At 49.2% G+C, this 19,906-nt stretch overlaps 1 protein-coding gene and 2 pseudogenes across 3 annotated transcripts; all 3 read left to right on the top strand.

Moving 5' to 3' along the window:
• The first annotated feature begins 9,148 nt into the window (after positions 1 to 9,148).
• LOC125158727 (keratin-associated protein 9-8-like) lies at positions 9,149 to 10,213 on the top strand. 3 transcript variants are annotated; one of them, XM_047846089.1, is made up of 2 exons: positions 9,149 to 9,344; positions 9,420 to 10,213. In XM_047846089.1, exons 1-2 carry the CDS (start codon positions 9,149 to 9,151, stop codon positions 9,782 to 9,784), a joined length of 561 nt encoding a protein of 186 aa, XP_047702045.1. In that variant the 3' UTR covers positions 9,785 to 10,213. The 3 variants fall into 3 exon arrangements, with proteins under 3 accessions (XP_047702045.1, XP_047702046.1, XP_047702044.1); XM_047846090.1 differs by having other exon boundaries at positions 9,149 to 9,602; positions 9,750 to 9,784; XM_047846088.1 differs by having other exon boundaries at positions 9,149 to 10,213.
• Positions 10,214 to 12,916: 2,703 nt separating this feature from the next.
• LOC125158725 (keratin-associated protein 9-8-like) lies at positions 12,917 to 14,372 on the top strand (annotated as a pseudogene).
• A 2,702-nt stretch (positions 14,373 to 17,074) lies between these two features.
• On the top strand, positions 17,075 to 18,530 carry LOC125158726 (keratin-associated protein 9-8-like; annotated as a pseudogene).
• The last annotated feature ends 1,376 nt before the right edge of the window (positions 18,531 to 19,906 follow it).

Here is a 19,906-nt window from a genome sequence, read left to right as displayed (position 1 = left end):
GAGAAGTAAGTCTGTTTTATTTCTGTGATGAGAAAAGTGAATATAGAATTAAAAAATGGGATAATCAATAGAGGAGAAAAATCTAAGAAAATGTCATCAATAAAAACTGAGAATTAAGATGATCTACTCAGAGTCATATAACCTTGGCCAATAACGTCTTTCTTACTGAGTGATGGGAGATAGTGTTGAATGCCTGGTAGTCACTTACAGAGTGCCTCATGCAGAGTGATGGTCTTAGGGAAAATGTGGGAGAGAAATCAGAAACTAGACACACAGACATCGCAACTAATTTGAGTAACATCACCCAGGACTCTGTGTCCTGGTGCCTTGCATAAAAGAAGCTTTTGATTCTGTAATGATGTTGATGGGGAAGGTGCAAGTGTGGGATAGGGCATTCAGCAACAAGAGGATCCATAGCAGCGAGGGCAGCAGCAGGTGGTATGGAAACAAGTGATCTGGTGGCATCTGGGTATCCAGCAGCTAGGGTGGTAGCGACTGGACGTATCACATTTAGGGTGGCAGTAGCTGGGGCACCAAGAGGTCCCCTGGCAGAGGCTGTGCCACAGCCCTGGTCAGAGCAGATGGAACCACAATAGGAGCTGACCGTGGTGTCAGATGGTGGAGGTTCTGGGTAGGTTTCCAGATGAGTGAGTTCCTGAGTTTGGTTATCTCCTTCCACAGTGTCCTCTTTGTACTCAGCTGAGATGCTGCTCCTCAAAAATAAAACTCAACCAGAATCTCCAACCTAACTTTCCTTACTCTCTTTCCCATAAGTACATTTCACCCACCATACTAACTTATTTCCTATGGCATTTGTTGTTTCACCCAGGAATATCTGGCTCTTGTCTTCTCATTGTCCCAATCCATGAATTAATATTGATATACTTCTACTCATTAACTGGTTATACTGTTTTCCTGATACTTTTAAAGTAAAGATTGCCTTCATAAGAATACAAACACTCTGCTTTTACCTAGTTCTCTCCTTCACTTTGTCTTGTCTTACATGTTTGTGAGCTGTATGCCTTCTCCTGAGTTTTCAAACTTGACACATTTTATTTCTAGGAATCAATCCTTATTTATTATTCTTCTCCAGTATTACCAACACACTCTACTGGCACGTATCTTCCTATTAAATTCAAGATTCCATTGTGAGTTCCATGAGGGGTGAGAACTGGGTCTCATCCCACATGTGTACTTCCCAGAACCCAATAGCACAAGGACCTTGCTAGGTGACCTAAAATTCAATTATAGTAAAAAGGACATTCTTGTTTTCTCTTGATAAACTTGATGGGAGAGAGGTGGACAGTCCGGTTTGGGGAAAATTTAATTATTTGCATTTTCTCTAATGTAGGCTTTGATTTAGATGTGCAAAATCAGTTTTCTTTGTAGGGCAGAAACCCAAACTTATCTTCAGTTCATAATCAACATTAAAAAATAATTAAGGACCACAAATGTTTCTGACACAGAGTAAGCATTTATTGAGACATAATTATTCTATCTCACATAATTCGTTGCAAAGGCCAAGCATGCACAACAATCATAAGATTAGGAACCTGTCCCCATGAAGTAAGGTAGATATTTGACTGAATGTCAAGGTAATAGGCATAGAACTTGGAGGGTTTGCATGGTATTTAGTTGCTTGGTGGCATGACCAATAAGATAAATAAATACAGTGACAGATCAGAACATGGCCAGATGCTGTGGACAAAAGAAATGAGAATAAGACGAGTACATTGGCATGATGGTGCTCAACTCAGGGCTGGTGGTGAGGAGCAAAGTCAACAATAAGAGGATCCACAGCAAACAGGGCAACAGCAGGTCATATGGCCCCAGGGGGCCCCAGGGAGTCTGACAGCCTGCTGAGTGGAAGCAGCTGGAGTCATAGCAGGAAAGGTGGCAGCAGCTGGACACATAGCAGCTGGGTCAGCAGCAGGTCTCCTGGTAGAGGCCATGGCCAAAGCCCTTGTCAGAGCAGACAGAGCTACAACAGGAGCTGACCCTGGTATGAAACGGTGGATGTTCTTTGTGGGCCTCCAGGACAATGAGATTCTCAAGTGGAAATCTTCTTCTCCAAAACTCTACTGAAGAGCTGTCATCATCACATCCAGGGTTATTTTCTTGCTATTGTTTATCATGTTTATTTTTTATGTTTATTTATTTATTTTTGAGAGAGAGAGAGAGCACAAGCATGAGAGGAGCAGAGAGAGAGAGAGAGAGAGGGAGGGGGGGAGGGAGGGAGGGAGAGAGAGAGAGAAGAGAGAGAAGAGAGAGAGAGAGAGAGAGAGAGAGAGAATCTGAAACAGGTTTAAGGCTTTGAGCTGTGGTCAGCTGAGAGCCTGATGCTGGGCTCGAACCCATGCACCATGAGATCATGACCTGAACTGGAGTCAGATGCTTACCTGACTGAGCCACCCAGGTACCCCTTGTTTACCATGTTTAAAAAGAACTTATCAGACATTGTGATTGTGGCATGACTCTCATGCAGAGGTCACTTTGCATTTAAAATGGATGCTTATGGGGAGCTTAGGTGGCTCATCCAGTTGAACAACTGACTCTTGATTTCAGCTCAGGTCATGATCCCAGGGTTGTGGGATCAAGCCCTGCATTGGGCTCCACACTGAGAGTGGAGCCTGCTTAAGATTCTCTCTCTTCCTCTGTCCCTCTTCCCTGCCCACTCTCTTAAAAACACTAATAATAGATTTTAAAAAGTAGAATGGATGCTTACATAGTTCTCATGTAATTTATCCGTAAAAGCATCACTTGCCTTTCTTTTCTGTTTCAGCATCATCTCATCTGTTTGTCTTATCCTTTTAATATGTATCATTGGATATTCTGAGCATACTTGGAGTCACTCTTTGGCCTTCCAATCATTTAACCTCTTATATCCAAAAGAGACACAGAACCACATTTCCTCCTATCAGGACAACACTTAAAACAGACACAAACATGGATATGCCATTGCACAAAAAAAAAAAAAAAGGAAAAGGAAAAAGAAAAAGAAAATGAGACCCCACTCCACTGTAGCACCATGGCTGGTGGTAAAACCAGCCCAGCACACCTGTAACTTAGTGAAGAAGCTAAGAAATACAACTGGGTTTAAGGCATGTGGCTTCAAGTTTATCTCATTCAAAATTGAATTGGTCATTCTCTCACTTTTTCTAAACCAACACCCCAATTATCCAGTCCTATTACAAATTACTTATTTTTGGTCCAAGTTTTCAAGCTAATAAAGTTACTAGAGTTCTCCTTTCTTCAAATGATCGTGTATTGATTCTCTCTACGCTGGAGCCATTCTCAGGACATAGACACAGAAGCAAATAATATCCACCCCATCCTTTTGCCACTGGGACTCCATTCTGACTTGCTGAACAACAGCAGATTATTTGACAGGGTGGATTGGTAAGGCCATTACCCATATGCTGGGTCTGCAAACAGGAGGTTTATACACCTTCATCCACATTTATCCACCTTTATCCACTTCAGCAACATATGCCAGCAACAGAGGCACCTGCAGATGTATCCAAAATACTAGCCTTGGTTAAGTCAGAGCAAATGAAGCTGCATCAAGAGCCACATTGTTGTCACTGAAAGGAAAAGGCTCTTTTCTTTAAAAGGTTACAAGTGTAGAAATTGCGAAGTGTCCAAAATATTGTGCGCTTACTCTGCTTTGCTCCATTTATACACAGGATGGAGTAATTGTCCCTTTTGTTCCTGCATGAATACATTTTATGTTTATTTTAATTTTTTATTGAAGTATGATTAACATACATTGTTATATTAGTCTCAAGTGTACAATATGATGTTTCAACAATTCTATACATTATTCAGTGCTAATCACGGTAAATGTACTCTTTTTAATTTTTAAAAAAAATTTATTATTTTTTGTTTTTAGACTGCAAGCTGGGGAGAGGGGCAATGGGAGAGAGAGAATCTTAAGCAGGCTCCACCCTCAGCGCAGAGCCCAACATGACCCTGGGATCATGACCTGAGCTGAAGTTGAGTTGGATGCTCAACCCAACTGAGCCACCCAGGCACCCCACGGTAAATTTACTCTTAATCCACTTTACCCACATCCCCATCCACTTCCCCTCTGGAAAGTGCCACTTTGTTCTCTATATTTAAGGGTCTGTTTTTTCATTTGTCTCTTTTTTCCTTTGTTCATTTGTTTGTATCTTTTATTCCATATGTCAGTGAAATCATATGGTTTTTGTCTTTCTCTGATTTACTTCATTTACCGTTATATCCTCTAAATCCATCCATGTCATTGAAGATGGCAAGATCTTGTTCTTTTTTCTGGCTGAGTAATATTCCATGCTTTAAACATACCACATCTTCCTTATTCATTCATCTATTGACGGACACTTGGGATGCCTCCATATTTTGGCTGTTGTAAATAATGGTGCGATAAGTATAAGGGTGCATATATCTTCTCAAGTTAGTGTTTTCATATTCTCTGGGTGAATACTCAGTAGTGGAATTACTAGATCATATGGTAATTCTATTTTTAATTTTTTTGATGAGCCTCCATACTGTTTTCCACAGGGGTTGCACCAATTTGCATTCCCACCAGTAGTGCATGAGGGTTCTTTTTCTCCACATCCTCACCATCACTTGTTATATATTTTCTTTTTGGTTCTAGCCATTCTGATAGGTGTAAGGTGATATCTCATTGTGGTTTTGATTTCCATTTCTCTGATGATTAGTGATGTTGAGCATCTTTTCTTGTGTCCATTGGCCATTTGTATGTCTTCTTGGAAAAATATTTATTGGCATGTGTTCTTTTAAACTGCACTTCAAAGCAAATATTATAGTTGTCAAACTTCTTTGAAACCTTTCTCTTTACCATTAAATGTAAATATACTATCTGCAGAGAAAGCTTTTTTATCAGCTCTGTCAACAGATTTGGAGCTCAGCATGTAAAAGACTGTCAGTTATACTCAAATCAGTCCCCTGATGCAGGAAACAAGATACCTAATGAAGTTGCTTGCTACTAATACATTTATCAATTACTGAATTTTGTGACACAGATGTACATCTTGTGAAAATATGGCTTTAGTTAAAAATGTGTTAAAGTATGTTTTGAAATCATCACCTTTGTTTCATCTATTATCAGAAGTATATCCCTAAATAGTTAGTGCCAAAGGAAAAAAAGTAGGTGGTGACAGTGGTTCTGACTTCTCCACATTAGCTTGAATTGTCAGGTGACCAGAGGATGTATTCTGTCTTAAAAAATAGTGATTCATAATTAAATGATGCTGTTATTGCCTACTGCCTCTTCCACTTCTGAAAATAAGTTCCTAAGGGTTATCAATTAACTAGGGGAACAGTCCTACCATTTACATTCAGAAGCTCATAATCTTTAAGGGACTCTTTCTCCTTGGGTAATTCTCCATGTATCTAGAAAAATATATTATAAATGATACCAGGAAAATTCTGATCATTGGTTCCAAATTTGGAACCAGTGTCTGAAAGGCCTAGTGGAGAAGATAATTTCAGTGGCTTAAAAATTTATCTCTGCTCAGAAACCCAACTCTGCACATCTGAGACCATGATCTACTCTGGCTGCAGCTCCTGCTGCCAGCCTTTGTGCTACAGGACCACCTTCTGTTGGACCAGTGGCTGCAGACAAACTGTTGCGGGGCCAGCTGCAGTGGACAAACCCACAGTGGGGCCAGCTGCCATGGAGCCAGCTGCTGCCAGCCTTGTTGCCACCCAACCTGCTGCAACACCACCTTCTATAGGACCTCCTGCTGTCACATATGCTGTGTGTCCAAACATACTGCCAGCCTTCCTGCTGCTAATTGCTTTGCCAAGAGGCACCATCTGCATAAAACACCAATTTGTCATTTGGGAAACAAAGTCACTGCCAATATTGCTGAAAGCCTGCGCACAGTCAACAACATTACAGGCTTGTGAATCACCTTGAGGAAGTGTGGACCATTTCTAGCTGAGTCTCATCTTCCTTCATCTTTGGATCATGTGCCAGCTTCATGCATACTGATATGGAGTCATGACCTCTGCCTTGACTCCACAGTCAAGATTGTCACCCTCTCCCTTTCAATAACATAGAGAAAGAAATTCTAGTGACTCACACATAGGTGTCTACAACTACTCAAAGTCTTCAAATCATGTTTCCTTTTTCAGTGTACTCATGGTTCTTATATACTTCTTTCTTCTTCTCGTGATCCATGTAAATGTCTCCTGAGACACAGGGAGTCTCACCTTTATTTCTCAATAAAGCCTGTACCATTCACGTCCCATATGATGTTCATTTCTTTGTACAGTGTTCCCAATGTAGGTATTTGTACACAGGATACATACCAAATGCAGTACCCATTTGGAGCCTCATACAGTGTCTCACAAATTATTATCTCCATTTTCATACGAATAAACTTCCAGTGGCCTGTCTTAAGCTGATATGCACAGACTCAGAACCCAGACTGTGTCTCCTGCCCTTGATGAAGCGCACATATGTTCATTCTCTCCAGATGAGTTAGAAAGCACCCTGAGTCTCAAGAGTAGCAAGATGTTCATTTGAGTGTCTTCTTTGGCCAAGGAAGTAATATTCTTTTGTGTATGCAAGTGACATCTGGGAATAACTTGTGGATATCAATGTCCAACAATTCAGCTGACAGTAGCCACATGTGGGAGCAGCAGGACCTGCCCTTTGAAGCTCTTGTGAATGTAGGAGTTTTGTTGCTTTAGACTCCTAGCTCCTCAGCACTCCTCTGCATCAGACACAGGCGAGCATGCAGTGTTCCCACAAGAAACACATGGAGCTGACCACATTGTATTTGGTTCTTGGGAATCACATTCTTGCTTGGCTTCCTGGTCCTCAGGGCATATTAGCAGAGTAAAAAAGAACCAGGTAGTTTTGCCAAACCTATTTATCTCCCCAACTGTAAGGTGGTTTGTCATCATGATCAAAGTGTTACCAAGGCAATTAAAGAAGAATGATGTCAGGGACTGAGAGATCGTGCAATGGTCATGTATGACTTTGAGTAATTCGTAACTTCTGAACCATCAAAGGCAAAGGAACTCCCTCCGGATTTTGTGAAGGAACTGTGAATAACAGAGGGGGAAAAATGATGCCTGCTCTGTGGGGGTGAGGAGAATGTGAGGAAGAAAAAAGAGACAACAACGTGGTCATTCCTAGGAGTCAAGAATGAAGTCTGCTGCTTCTGGTCCTGAACTACTGGTGCCAACTCAGCATTCAGGGCTATGAGGCCAATTCAGGCTCTGAGAGGAATAGGAAACAGGGCCCCGGGTCACTTCCTGGGAACAGTGGAGGGACCTCTGATGAGCTTCGAAGGCCCCTATCCAGGACACATGCCACCACTGGAGACTAGGTACCCAGGATGCTCTGGAGAGACTGCCAAGGCCAAACGTGCCTACCGCTGCTGGTTCTCAAGAGCGCCATGTTGGCAAAATGAGATGAAAACCTGACACGACCCATGTTTCCGAATATTTGCTGGATGTCGACTAAGTGCTTCATGAGCATTCACTTTAATTCTTGGAGGAACTTACAAAGTAGGTATTAAGGTTCCCATTGTGGAAGTGAGGAAATTGAGACTGAGTGGGGTAAAAGGAAGGTCAGAGTTTTGTTTCTTCCAGAGGCTACTTGGAAGAAAAATGTCCAGGAATGTGGTTTTGCAGGGAGGTCATATTGCACTGGTCTGAGTGTAGGTAAGTGTCAAGGGAAAAGGCACTTTGAAGCCAGAATCACGGGTTGCAACTAAAGCTTTAACCTGAAAGATATATCAGAAATGATGTCTCACACATATACAGACACAGACACAGATACTGAGATTCTCCTATATCAGCAATGAGAGAGCTGGAATCTTTATAAACCAGGTCTCCAGAAGAACAGATGGAGTGTTCTTTCTCTGAGTGGCATACTCAGGTAGCCTGACATTCGGCTGTGCACGAAGAGCCCTTAGGCAAGGATTAGGAGTCAGGGCGTACCTAGGGCTGGCAAATTCAAGACATCATTGACAATCCATGGTTTTTAACGTTCAACCCAATATTTTATAAACTGGATTGGTGGATAGACAAAGTAATTGGAAGAAACAGAAGAAGATGGTGGAATATGAATGGGGGGATGAGAGGAAGTAGGAATAAAAGGAGAAGGGAGGGAGGAAGACAGAAAGCAAAGAAGGAAGGGGGAGGGAGAAAGAGAGGGAGAAAGGGGAAGAGAAGAAAGAAAGAAAATAAAGAATGAAGGGAAGGAAGGAAAAAAGAAGGGACGATAGGAGGAAGGAATGGACAGGCATGCAGGGAGGAAGGGAGAAAGGCAGAAAAAGAAAGACAGCCTGACAGAAAAAAGAAACAGCAACCATAAATAAAGTTGTAATGAGCTACGTGAGGACACAGACGAGGCTACCTAACAAGGCTAGGACTAGAGTCGCCAACTCACCTGGTTTTGCCCATACTGCCCCCTGCTTTATGCCCCTGAAAGCCCCACATCCTGTGAAAGCATTCGATCCTAGGTAAATCGGGGTACTGGTCAATCCCCCACCTGCTTTGCTTCTGCCAGACCATGTGGCAGAGAAAACCCCAGACATCGGCTACGCAAGGGTCTTTGATTGAACTGAGATACGCAGGTGGGGTTGGATGCTACACGCGACCGACATGCCTATGGGAGTCTTGAATCCGAGTTCTGTCGGGAAGCATACCTGGGCCCTGGGATCTACCACATTTGTCCCAGTGAACATATCAGCATCATCCCCTCACCTCAGAGATACTCCTAATCCACATACATCTAAGGGCAAAGACTGGGGAGGGAAAACTGCTGTGACCCTAGCCACCCCAGCAGAACGTGATCACACGATGGATGCCATGATCACTGAAACAGGAACGATGCTGCTGATGTGCCCACCTTCCTCTCGTTGGAAAATGTTTCTGTGAGTTATTCTCAAATAGGAAACCATTAAACACATATTTGTAACGATTCCTAACATTTAGGAAACAACTTCCTCATTTATGATTCCCCGGTGACTACGGAAATGTAAACACCAACAAGGAAAGTCCTGCCCATTGGTCTAAACTTCGGGGGTCCAGTGCATAAAAGCCCCAGAACCCCACGAGGCACCAGAATCTGACAACCTCACCTTTGGACAGGAACTGCCCACCCTCCACCCCTAACACCATGACCCACTCGTGCTGCTCCTCTTGCTGCCAGCCTACCTGCTGCAGGACCACCTGCTGCCGGACCACCTGCTGCCAGCCCGCATGCTGTGGGTCCAGCTGCTGTGGGTCCAGCTGCTGCCAGCCTTGCTGCCGCCCAACTTGCTGTCACACCACCTGCTGCCGGACCACCTGTTGCCAGCCCTGCTGCTGTGGGTGTAGCGGCTGTGGACACAACTGCGGTGGGTCTAGCGGCTGTGGTTCCAGCTGCTGCCAGCCTTGCTGCCGCCCAGCTTGCTGTCACACCACCTGCTGCCGGACCACCTGCTGCCAGCCCAGCTGCTGTGGGTCCAGCAGCTGTGGACACAACTGCAGTGGGTCTAGCGGCTGTGGGTCGAGCTGCTGCCAGCCTTGCTGCTGCCCAACTTGCTGTCATACCACCTGCTGCCGGACCACCTGCTGCCAGCCCAGCTGTTGTGGGTCCAGCGGCTGTGGGTCCAGCGGCTGTGGACAAAACTGCTGTGGGTCCCACTGCTGCCAGCCAGTTTGCTGTACCCCCGTGTACTGCACGAGAACCTGCTACCACCCCACCTGCTGCTGCCTGCCTGGATGCCTAGCCCAAGGGTCTGGATCCTGCTGCCAGCCTTCCTGCTGCTGACTGCCTCGCCAAGAACCACCATCTGACTTGCCGCTTGGGAATTGGTCACCGCCAAGCGTTGCGGAAAGCCAGCCCGCAATCCCCAACATCTCGGTTAGTCGCCTGCCTGTCTACCGTCTTGTGAATCGGCCTGATGAAGTTGTGGACCGCTTCTCCCTGATTCGCTTCTTCTTTCCTTCCTCTGGGTCATGTGCCAGCTTCACCCATCCTGATACAGAGTTAGGATCTCTCTTTGGTCTCCATAGTCAAGAACTGTATCCCGTCCCTCTGAATCCGTCAGCGAAACAACTCCTCAGGAATGACCTATACCTCGTGGAAACTGCTGAAAGCCCACACCGGTATGTTTCCTTTCTCGGTGTACTCACGAAGCTTGTACGCCTCTTGCTGCCTGTCATGTTCCCTTTCAATGTCTCCCTAGACGCGGGGAGTCTCCCCTGTATCTCTTAATAAATCCTAGTCATTTGGAATCCCGTCTTGTCTTTGTGTTTTTGTACCCTGTTTCCCATGCGAGGTTTTGTACGTCCATTTGACATCACGTGCAGTGTCCGTGTGGAGCCATACACAGTCCTCCACAAGTCATCGTGCGCATTTTCAGCTGAGGAGATTTCACAGTGGAATGTCCCACAGCTGACATGGACACACTCGGATCCAAGACTGTGGTTCGGGCGCTTGCTTGAAGCGCACTTACGTTCAGATCTCCAGACGTGGTAGCGCACACCCTTAGTCTCAGCGCCGGCAAGATGTCCATCCGAGGCCTTCTTTGACCGCAGAAGTGTTATTCTCCTGTACAGGCGGGCCATCACTGGCACTAAGTTGTAGACATCAGTGTCCTACAGCTCAGCCACAGCGGCCGTATGTGAGGACAGCGGGACCTGCCCTTTAGAGCCCTGGGGAACACAGGATGCTCCTGTTGCCTTGGGTGGCATCCAGCCCCTCAGCACTCTTCTGCCTCACGTACAGGTGAGCCTGCGGTGTCCTCGTGAGCAGCAGAGGCAGCTGAACACGCTTGTGTTTGGGTCGTGCAAATCACATTCTTGCTTGGCCTCCTCGTCCCCAGGACCTGCTGGTATAGTAAAATGGCATCATGTGATTTTCTGCCAAACCTATGTATCTCCCCTCCCGTACGGCAGTTTGTCATCGTGATCAAAATGTTGCCCAGAGAGTTGACGAAGCATGGTGTCGGGGCCAGAGAGATCGTGCAATGGGCATGTAGGACTTTGAGTAATCCATGAGCTCTGAGCCATCTAAGGAAACAGGATAAGCTCTGGTATATTGTGGAGGAAGTGTGAGCAACCGAGGGGGGAAAAAACGGTGCCTCCTCCGTGGGGGTGAGGAGAATGTGAGGAAGAAGAAAGAGACAACGACGTGGGCATTCCTAGGAGTCGAGGACGAAGGCTGGTGCTCCTGGTCCAGAGCCACTGGTGCCGCCTCAGCACTCAGGGCCGTGAGGCCGATTCAGGCTCTGAGAGGAATAGGAGACAGGGCCCCGGGTCACTTCCTGGGAGCAGTGGAGGGACCTCTGATGAGCTTCGAAGGCCCCTATCCAGGACACATGCCACCACTGGAGACTAGGTACCCAGGATGCTCTGGAGAGACTGCCAAGGCCAAACGTGCCTACCGCTGCTGGTTCTCAAGAGCGCCATGTTGGCAAAATGAGATGAAAACCTGACACGACCCATGTTTCCGAATATTTGCTGGATGTTGACTAAATCCTTCCTGAGCATTCCCTTTAATTCGTGGAGGGATTTGCAAAGTAGGTATTAAGGTTCCCATTGTAGAGGTGAGGAAATTGAGACTGAGTGGGGTAAAGGAATGTCAGACTTTGGTTTTCCAGAAGCTCCTCTTAAGTAAAGAGTCCAGGAATGTGGATTCTTTGGGGAGGTCATATCACACTGGTCCGAGTGTGGGGAAGTGTCACAGGGAAGAAACACTTTGAGGCCCGCATCACAGTTTGCAACCAAAGCTTTAACCTGAAAGGTATCTCAGAAACGGAACAACTCCAAACACGCACGCACGCTCACACACACACGCTCACACACACACACACACACACACACACACACACACAGGTTGAGATTCTCTTATTTCAGCCATGAGGGAGCTGGAGTCTTTATAACCCCACTCTCCGGAAGCAAGGGTTGAGTGTGTTTTCTCCGTGTGGCATGCTCAGGCAGCCTGACATTCTGCTGCGTGTGAAAAGGGCTCTTAGGCATTGAGGTGCAGAGCTGGTAGGCAGAAGTTGTCCCAAACACACCAGTACCCAAGAGATAGGTTTGGTGGCTTCAGACGTCTTGGGCAGACTATGGTTGTCACCCTTCACTCCACTATGTTCTTAATTAGCCGGGCGGATGGAGAAAATCATTGGAAGAAACAGAAGAAGATGGTGGAAAATGAATGGGGGGATGAGGAGAGGAGTAGGGCGAAAAGGAGAAGGGAGGGAGGAAGAAAGGAAGCACAGAAGGCAGGGGGGAGGGGGGAAGAGAGGGAGAAAGGGAAGAGAAGAAAGAAAGAAACTAAAGACTGAAGGGAAGGAAGGAAGCAAAGAAGGCACGGTGCGAGGAAGGGATGGACAGGCATGCAGGGAGGAAGGGAGAAAGGCAGAAAAAGAAAGACAGCCTGACAGAAAAAGGAAAGAGCAACCATAAATAAAGATGTAATGAGCTACGTGAGGACACTGACGAGGCTAGCTAACAAGGTTAGGACTAGAGTGCCCAACTCACCTGGTTTTGCCCATACTGCCCCCGCCTTTATGCCCCTGAAAGCCCCCCCCCCCCTCCGGTGAAAGCATTCGACCCTAGGAAACTCAGGGGTCCTGTTCAACAAGGACGTATATTGACTGATGCTTGCTTAGTCCCAGAGTACTGCTGCTGCTTCTCCCCACCTGCTTTGCTTCTGCCTTGCCATGTGGCAGAGAAAACCCCAGACATCGGCTACGCAAGGCTCTTTGATTGAACTGGGATACGCAGGTGGGGTTGGGTGCTACAGGAGACAGATATGCCTGTGGGCGTCTTGAATCCGGCTTCTGTGGGGAAACGGAACTGGGCTCAGGGATCTACCACATTTGTCCCAGTGAACATAGCAGCATCATGCCCCTCACCTCAGAGATCCTCGCAATCCACATACAGTCTAAGGGCAAAGCCTGGGGAGGGAACACTGCTGTGAGCCTAGCCACCCCAGCAGAACGTGATCACACGATGGATGCCATGATCACTGAAACAAGAACGATGCTGCTGATGTGCCCACCTTCCTCTCATTGGAAAATGTTGCTGTGAGTTATTGTCCAATAGGAAACCATTAGACACTTATTTTGTAACGATTCCTAACATTTAGGAAACAGCTTCCTCGTGTATGATTCCCCCAGTGACTATGGAAAACGATGTAAACACCAACAAGGAAAGTCCTGCCCATTGGCCTAACCTTCGGGGGTCCAGCGCATAAAAGCCCCAGAAGCGGAGGAGGCACCAGAATCTGACAACCTCACCTCCGGACAGGCCCTGCCCACCCTCCACCCCTGACACCATGACCCACTCGTGCTGGTCCTCTTGCTGCCAGCCTACGTGCTGCAGGACCACGTGCTGCCGGACCACCTGCTGCCAGCCCAGCGGCTGTGGGTCCAGCGGCTGTGGGTCCAGCTGCTGCCAGCCTTGCTGCCGCCCAGCTTGCTGTCACACCACCTGCTGCCGGACCACCTGCTGCCAGCCCAGCTGCTGTGGGTGTAGCGGCTGTGGACACAACTGCGGTGGGTCTAGCGGCTGTCGGTCCAGCTGCTGCCAGCCTTGCTGCTGCCCAGCTTGCTGTCACACCACCTGCTGCCGGACCACCTGCTGCCAGCCCAGCTGCTGTGGGTCCAGCGGCTGTGGACACAACTGCGGTGGGTCTAGCGGCTGTGGGTCGAGCTGCTGCCAGCCTTGCTGCTGCCCAACTTGCTGTCATACCACCTGCTGCCGGACCACCTGCTGCCAGCCCAGCTGTTGTGGGTCCAGCGGCTGTGGGTCCAGCGGCTGTGGACAAAACTGATGTGGGTCCCGCTGCTGCCAGCCAGGTTGCTGAACCCCCGTGTACTGCACGAGAACCTGCTACCACCCCACCTGCTGCTGCCTGCCTGCCTGGGTGCCTAGCCCAGGGCTCTGGATCCTGCTGCCAGCCTTCCTGCTGCTGACTGCCTCGCCAAGAACCACCATCTGACTTGCCGCTTGGGAATTGGTCACCGCCAAGCGTTGCGGAAAGCCAGCCCGCAATCCCCAACATCTCGGTTAGTCGCCTGCCTGTCTACCGTCTTGTGAATCGGCCTGATGAAGTTGTGGACCGCTTCTCCCTGATTCGCTTCTTCTTTCCTTCCTCTGGGTCATGTGCCAGCTTCACCCATCCTGATACAGAGTTAGGATCTCTCTTTGGTCTCCATAGTCAAGAACTGTATCCCGTCCCTCTGAATCCGTCAGCGAAACAACTCCTCAGGAATGACCTATACCTCGTGGAAACTGCTGAAAGCCCACACCGGTATGTTTCCTTTCTCGGTGTACTCACGAAGCTTGTACGCCTCTTGCTGCCTGTCATGTTCCCTTTCAATGTCTCCCTAGACGCGGGGAGTCTCCCCTGTATCTCTTAATAAATCCTAGTCATTTGGAATCCCGTCTTGTCTTTGTGTTTTTGTACCCTGTTTCCCATGCGAGGTTTTGTACGTCCATTTGACATCACGTGCAGTGTCCGTGTGGAGCCATACACAGTCCTCCACAAGTCATCGTGCGCATTTTCAGCTGAGGAGATTTCACAGTGGAATGTCCCACAGCTGACATGGACACACTCGGATCCAAGACTGTGGTTCGGGCGCTTGCTTGAAGCGCACTTACGTTCAGATCTCCAGACGTGGTAGCGCACACCCTTAGTCTCAGCGCCGGCAAGATGTCCATCCGAGGCCTTCTTTGACCGCAGAAGTGTTATTCTCCTGTACAGGCGGGCCATCACTGGCACTAAGTTGTAGACATCAGTGTCCTACAGCTCAGCCACAGCGGCCGTATGTGAGGACAGCGGGACCTGCCCTTTAGAGCCCTGGGGAACACAGGATGCTCCTGTTGCCTTGGGTGGCATCCAGCCCCTCAGCACTCTTCTGCCTCACGTACAGGTGAGCCTGCGGTGTCCTCGTGAGCAGCAGAGGCAGCTGAACACGCTTGTGTTTGGGTCGTGCAAATCACATTCTTGCTTGGCCTCCTCGTCCCCAGGACCTGCTGGTATAGTAAAATGGCATCATGTGATTTTCTGCCAAACCTATGTATCTCCCCTCCCGTACGGCAGTTTGTCATCGTGATCAAAATGTTGCCCAGAGAGTTGACGAAGCATGGTGTCGGGGCCAGAGAGATCGTGCAATGGGCATGTAGGACTTTGAGTAATCCATGAGCTCTGAGCCATCTAAGGAAACAGGATAAGCTCTGGTATATTGTGGAGGAAGTGTGAGCAACCGAGGGGGGAAAAAACGGTGCCTCCTCCGTGGGGGTGAGGAGAATGTGAGGAAGAAGAAAGAGACAACGACGTGGGCATTCCTAGGAGTCGAGGACGAAGGCTGGTGCTCCTGGTCCAGAGCCACTGGTGCCGCCTCAGCACTCAGGGCCGTGAGGCCGATTCAGGCTCTGAGAGGAATAGGAGACAGGGCCCCGGGTCACTTCCTGGGAGCAGTGGAGGGACCTCTGATGAGCTTCGAAGGCCCCTATCCAGGACACATGCCACCACTGGAGACTAGGTACCCAGGATGCTCTGGAGAGACTGCCAAGGCCAAACGTGCCTACCGCTGCTGGTTCTCAAGAGCGCCATGTTGGCAAAATGAGATGAAAACCTGACACGACCCATGTTTCCGAATATTTGCTGGATGTTGACTAAATCCTTCCTGAGCATTCCCTTTAATTCGTGGAGGGATTTGCAAAGTAGGTATTAAGGTTCCCATTGTAGAGGTGAGGAAATTGAGACTGAGTGGGGTAAAGGAATGTCAGACTTTGGTTTTCCAGAAGCTCCTCTTAAGTAAAGAGTCCAGGAATGTGGATTCTTTGGGGAGGTCATATCACACTGGTCCGAGTGTGGGGAAGTGTCACAGGGAAGAAACACTTTGAGGCCCGCATCACAGTTTGCAACCAAAGCTTTAACCTGAAAGGTATCTCAGAAACGGAACAACTCCAAACACGCACGCACGCTCACACACACACGCTCACACACACACACACACACACACACACACACACACAGGTTGAGATTCTCTTATTTCAGCCATGAGGGAGCTGGAGTCTTTATAACCCCACTCTCCGGAAGCAAGGGTTGAGTGTGTTTTCTCCGTGTGGCATGCTCAGGCAGCCTGACATTCTGCTGCGTGTGAAAAGGGCTCTTAGGCATTGAGGTGCAGAGCTGGTAGGCAGAAGTTGTCCCAAACACACCAGTACCCAAGAGATAGGTTTGGTGGCTTCAGACGTCTTGGGCAGACTATGGTTGTCACCCTTCACTCCACTATGTTCTTAATTAGCCGGGCGGATGGAGAAAATCATTGGAAGAAACAGAAGAAGATGGTGGAAAATGAATGGGGGGATGAGGAGAGGAGTAGGGCGAAAAGGAGAAGGGAGGGAGGAAGAAAGGAAGCACAGAAGGCAGGGGGGAGGGGGGAAGAGAGGGAGAAAGGGAAGAGAAGAAAGAAAGAAACTAAAGACTGAAGGGAAGGAAGGAAGCAAAGAAGGCACGGTGCGAGGAAGGGATGGACAGGCATGCAGGGAGGAAGGGAGAAAGGCAGAAAAAGAAAGACAGCCTGACAGAAAAAGGAAAGAGCAACCATAAATAAAGATGTAATGAGCTACGTGAGGACACTGACGAGGCTAGCTAACAAGGTTAGGACTAGAGTGCCCAACTCACCTGGTTTTGCCCATACTGCCCCCGCCTTTATGCCCCTGAAAGCCCCCCCCCCCTCCGGTGAAAGCATTCGACCCTAGGAAACTCAGGGGTCCTGTTCAACAAGGACGTATATTGACTGATGCTTGCTTAGTCCCAGAGTACTGCTGCTGCTTCTCCCCACCTGCTTTGCTTCTGCCTTGCCATGAGGCAGAGAAAACCCCAGACATCGGCTACGCAAGGCTCTTTGATTGAGCTGGGATACGCAGGTGGGGTTGGGTGCTACAGGAGACAGATATGCCTGTGGGCGTCTTGAATCCGGCTTCTGTGGGGAAACGGAACTGGGCTCAGGGATCTACCACATTTGTCCCAGTGAACATAGCAGCATCATGCCCCTCACCTCAGAGATCCTCGCAATCCACATACAGTCTAAGGGCAAAGCCTGGGGAGGGAACACTGCTGTGAGCCTAGCCACCCCAGCAGAACGTGATCACACGATGGATGCCATGATCACTGAAACAAGAACGATGCTGCTGATGTGCCCACCTTCCTCTCATTGGAAAATGTTGCTGTGAGTTATTGTCCAATAGGAAACCATTAGACACTTATTTTGTAACGATTCCTAACATTTAGGAAACAGCTTCCTCGTGTATGATTCCCCCAGTGACTATGGAAAACGATGTAAACACCAACAAGGAAAGTCCTGCCCATTGGCCTAACCTTCGGGGGTCCAGCGCATAAAAGCCCCAGAAGCGGAGGAGGCACCAGAATCTGACAACCTCACCTCCGGACAGGCCCTGCCCACCCTCCACCCCTGACACCATGACCCACTCGTGCTGGTCCTCTTGCTGCCAGCCTACGTGCTGCAGGACCACGTGCTGCCGGACCACCTGCTGCCAGCCCAGCGGCTGTGGGTCCAGCGGCTGTGGGTCCAGCTGCTGCCAGCCTTGCTGCCGCCCAGCTTGCTGTCACACCACCTGCTGCCGGACCACCTGCTGCCAGCCCAGCTGCTGTGGGTGTAGCGGCTGTGGACACAACTGCGGTGGGTCTAGCGGCTGTCGGTCCAGCTGCTGCCAGCCTTGCTGCTGCCCAGCTTGCTGTCACACCACCTGCTGCCGGACCACCTGCTGCCAGCCCAGCTGCTGTGGGTCCAGCGGCTGTGGACACAACTGCGGTGGGTCTAGCGGCTGTGGGTCGAGCTGCTGCCAGCCTTGCTGCTGCCCAACTTGCTGTCATACCACCTGCTGCCGGACCACCTGCTGCCAGCCCAGCTGTTGTGGGTCCAGCGGCTGTGGGTCCAGCGGCTGTGGACAAAACTGATGTGGGTCCCGCTGCTGCCAGCCAGGTTGCTGAACCCCCGTGTACTGCACGAGAACCTGCTACCACCCCACCTGCTGCTGCCTGCCTGCCTGGGTGCCTAGCCCAGGGCTCTGGATCCTGCTGCCAGCCTTCCTGCTGCTGACTGCCTCGCCAAGAACCACCATCTGACTTGCCGCTTGGGAATTGGTCACCGCCAAGCGTTGCGGAAAGCCAGCCCGCAATCCCCAACATCTCGGTTAGTCGCCTGCCTGTCTACCGTCTTGTGAATCGGCCTGATGAAGTTGTGGACCGCTTCTCCCTGATTCGCTTCTTCTTTCCTTCCTCTGGGTCATGTGCCAGCTTCACCCATCCTGATACAGAGTTAGGATCTCTCTTTGGTCTCCATAGTCAAGAACTGTATCCCGTCCCTCTGAATCCGTCAGCGAAACAACTCCTCAGGAATGACCTATACCTCGTGGAAACTGCTGAAAGCCCACACCGGTATGTTTCCTTTCTCGGTGTACTCACGAAGCTTGTACGCCTCTTGCTGCCTGTCATGTTCCCTTTCAATGTCTCCCTAGACGCGGGGAGTCTCCCCTGTATCTCTTAATAAATCCTAGTCATTTGGAATCCCGTCTTGTCTTTGTGTTTTTGTACCCTGTTTCCCATGCGAGGTTTTGTACGTCCATTTGACATCACGTGCAGTGTCCGTGTGGAGCCATACACAGTCCTCCACAAGTCATCGTGCGCATTTTCAGCTGAGGAGATTTCACAGTGGAATGTCCCACAGCTGACATGGACACACTCGGATCCAAGACTGTGGTTCGGGCGCTTGCTTGAAGCGCACTTACGTTCAGATCTCCAGACGTGGTAGCGCACACCCTTAGTCTCAGCGCCGGCAAGATGTCCATCCGAGGCCTTCTTTGACCGCAGAAGTGTTATTCTCCTGTACAGGCGGGCCATCACTGGCACTAAGTTGTAGACATCAGTGTCCTACAGCTCAGCCACAGCGGCCGTATGTGAGGACAGCGGGACCTGCCCTTTAGAGCCCTGGGGAACACAGGATGCTCCTGTTGCCTTGGGTGGCATCCAGCCCCTCAGCACTCTTCTGCCTCACGTACAGGTGAGCCTGCGGTGTCCTCGTGAGCAGCAGAGGCAGCTGAACACGCTTGTGTTTGGGTCGTGCAAATCACATTCTTGCTTGGCCTCCTCGTCCCCAGGACCTGCTGGTATAGTAAAATGGCATCATGTGATTTTCTGCCAAACCTATGTATCTCCCCTCCCGTACGGCAGTTTGTCATCGTGATCAAAATGTTGCCCAGAGAGTTGACGAAGCATGGTGTCGGGGCCAGAGAGATCGTGCAATGGGCATGTAGGACTTTGAGTAATCCATGAGCTCTGAGCCATCTAAGGAAACAGGATAAGCTCTGGTATATTGTGGAGGAAGTGTGAGCAACCGAGGGGGGAAAAAACGGTGCCTCCTCCGTGGGGGTGAGGAGAATGTGAGGAAGAAGAAAGAGACAACGACGTGGGCATTCCTAGGAGTCGAGGACGAAGGCTGGTGCTCCTGGTCCAGAGCCACTGGTGCCGCCTCAGCACTCAGGGCCGTGAGGCCGATTCAGGCTCTGAGAGGAATAGGAGACAGGGCCCCGGGTCACTTCCTGGGAGCAGTGGAGGGACCTCTGATGAGCTTCGAAGGCCCCTATCCAGGACACATGCCACCACTGGAGACTAGGTACCCAGGATGCTCTGGAGAGACTGCCAAGGCCAAACGTGCCTACCGCTGCTGGTTCTCAAGAGCGCCATGTTGGCAAAATGAGATGAAAACCTGACACGACCCATGTTTCCGAATATTTGCTGGATGTTGACTAAATCCTTCCTGAGCATTCCCTTTAATTCGTGGAGGGATTTGCAAAGTAGGTATTAAGGTTCCCATTGTAGAGGTGAGGAAATTGAGACTGAGTGGGG

Source organism: Prionailurus viverrinus, unplaced genomic scaffold (genome assembly GCF_022837055.1).
Source record: "Prionailurus viverrinus isolate Anna unplaced genomic scaffold, UM_Priviv_1.0 scaffold_35, whole genome shotgun sequence".
Classification (NCBI taxonomy): Eukaryota; Metazoa; Chordata; class Mammalia; order Carnivora; family Felidae; genus Prionailurus; species Prionailurus viverrinus.
This window is presented reverse-complemented; position numbering and strand designations above follow the sequence as displayed.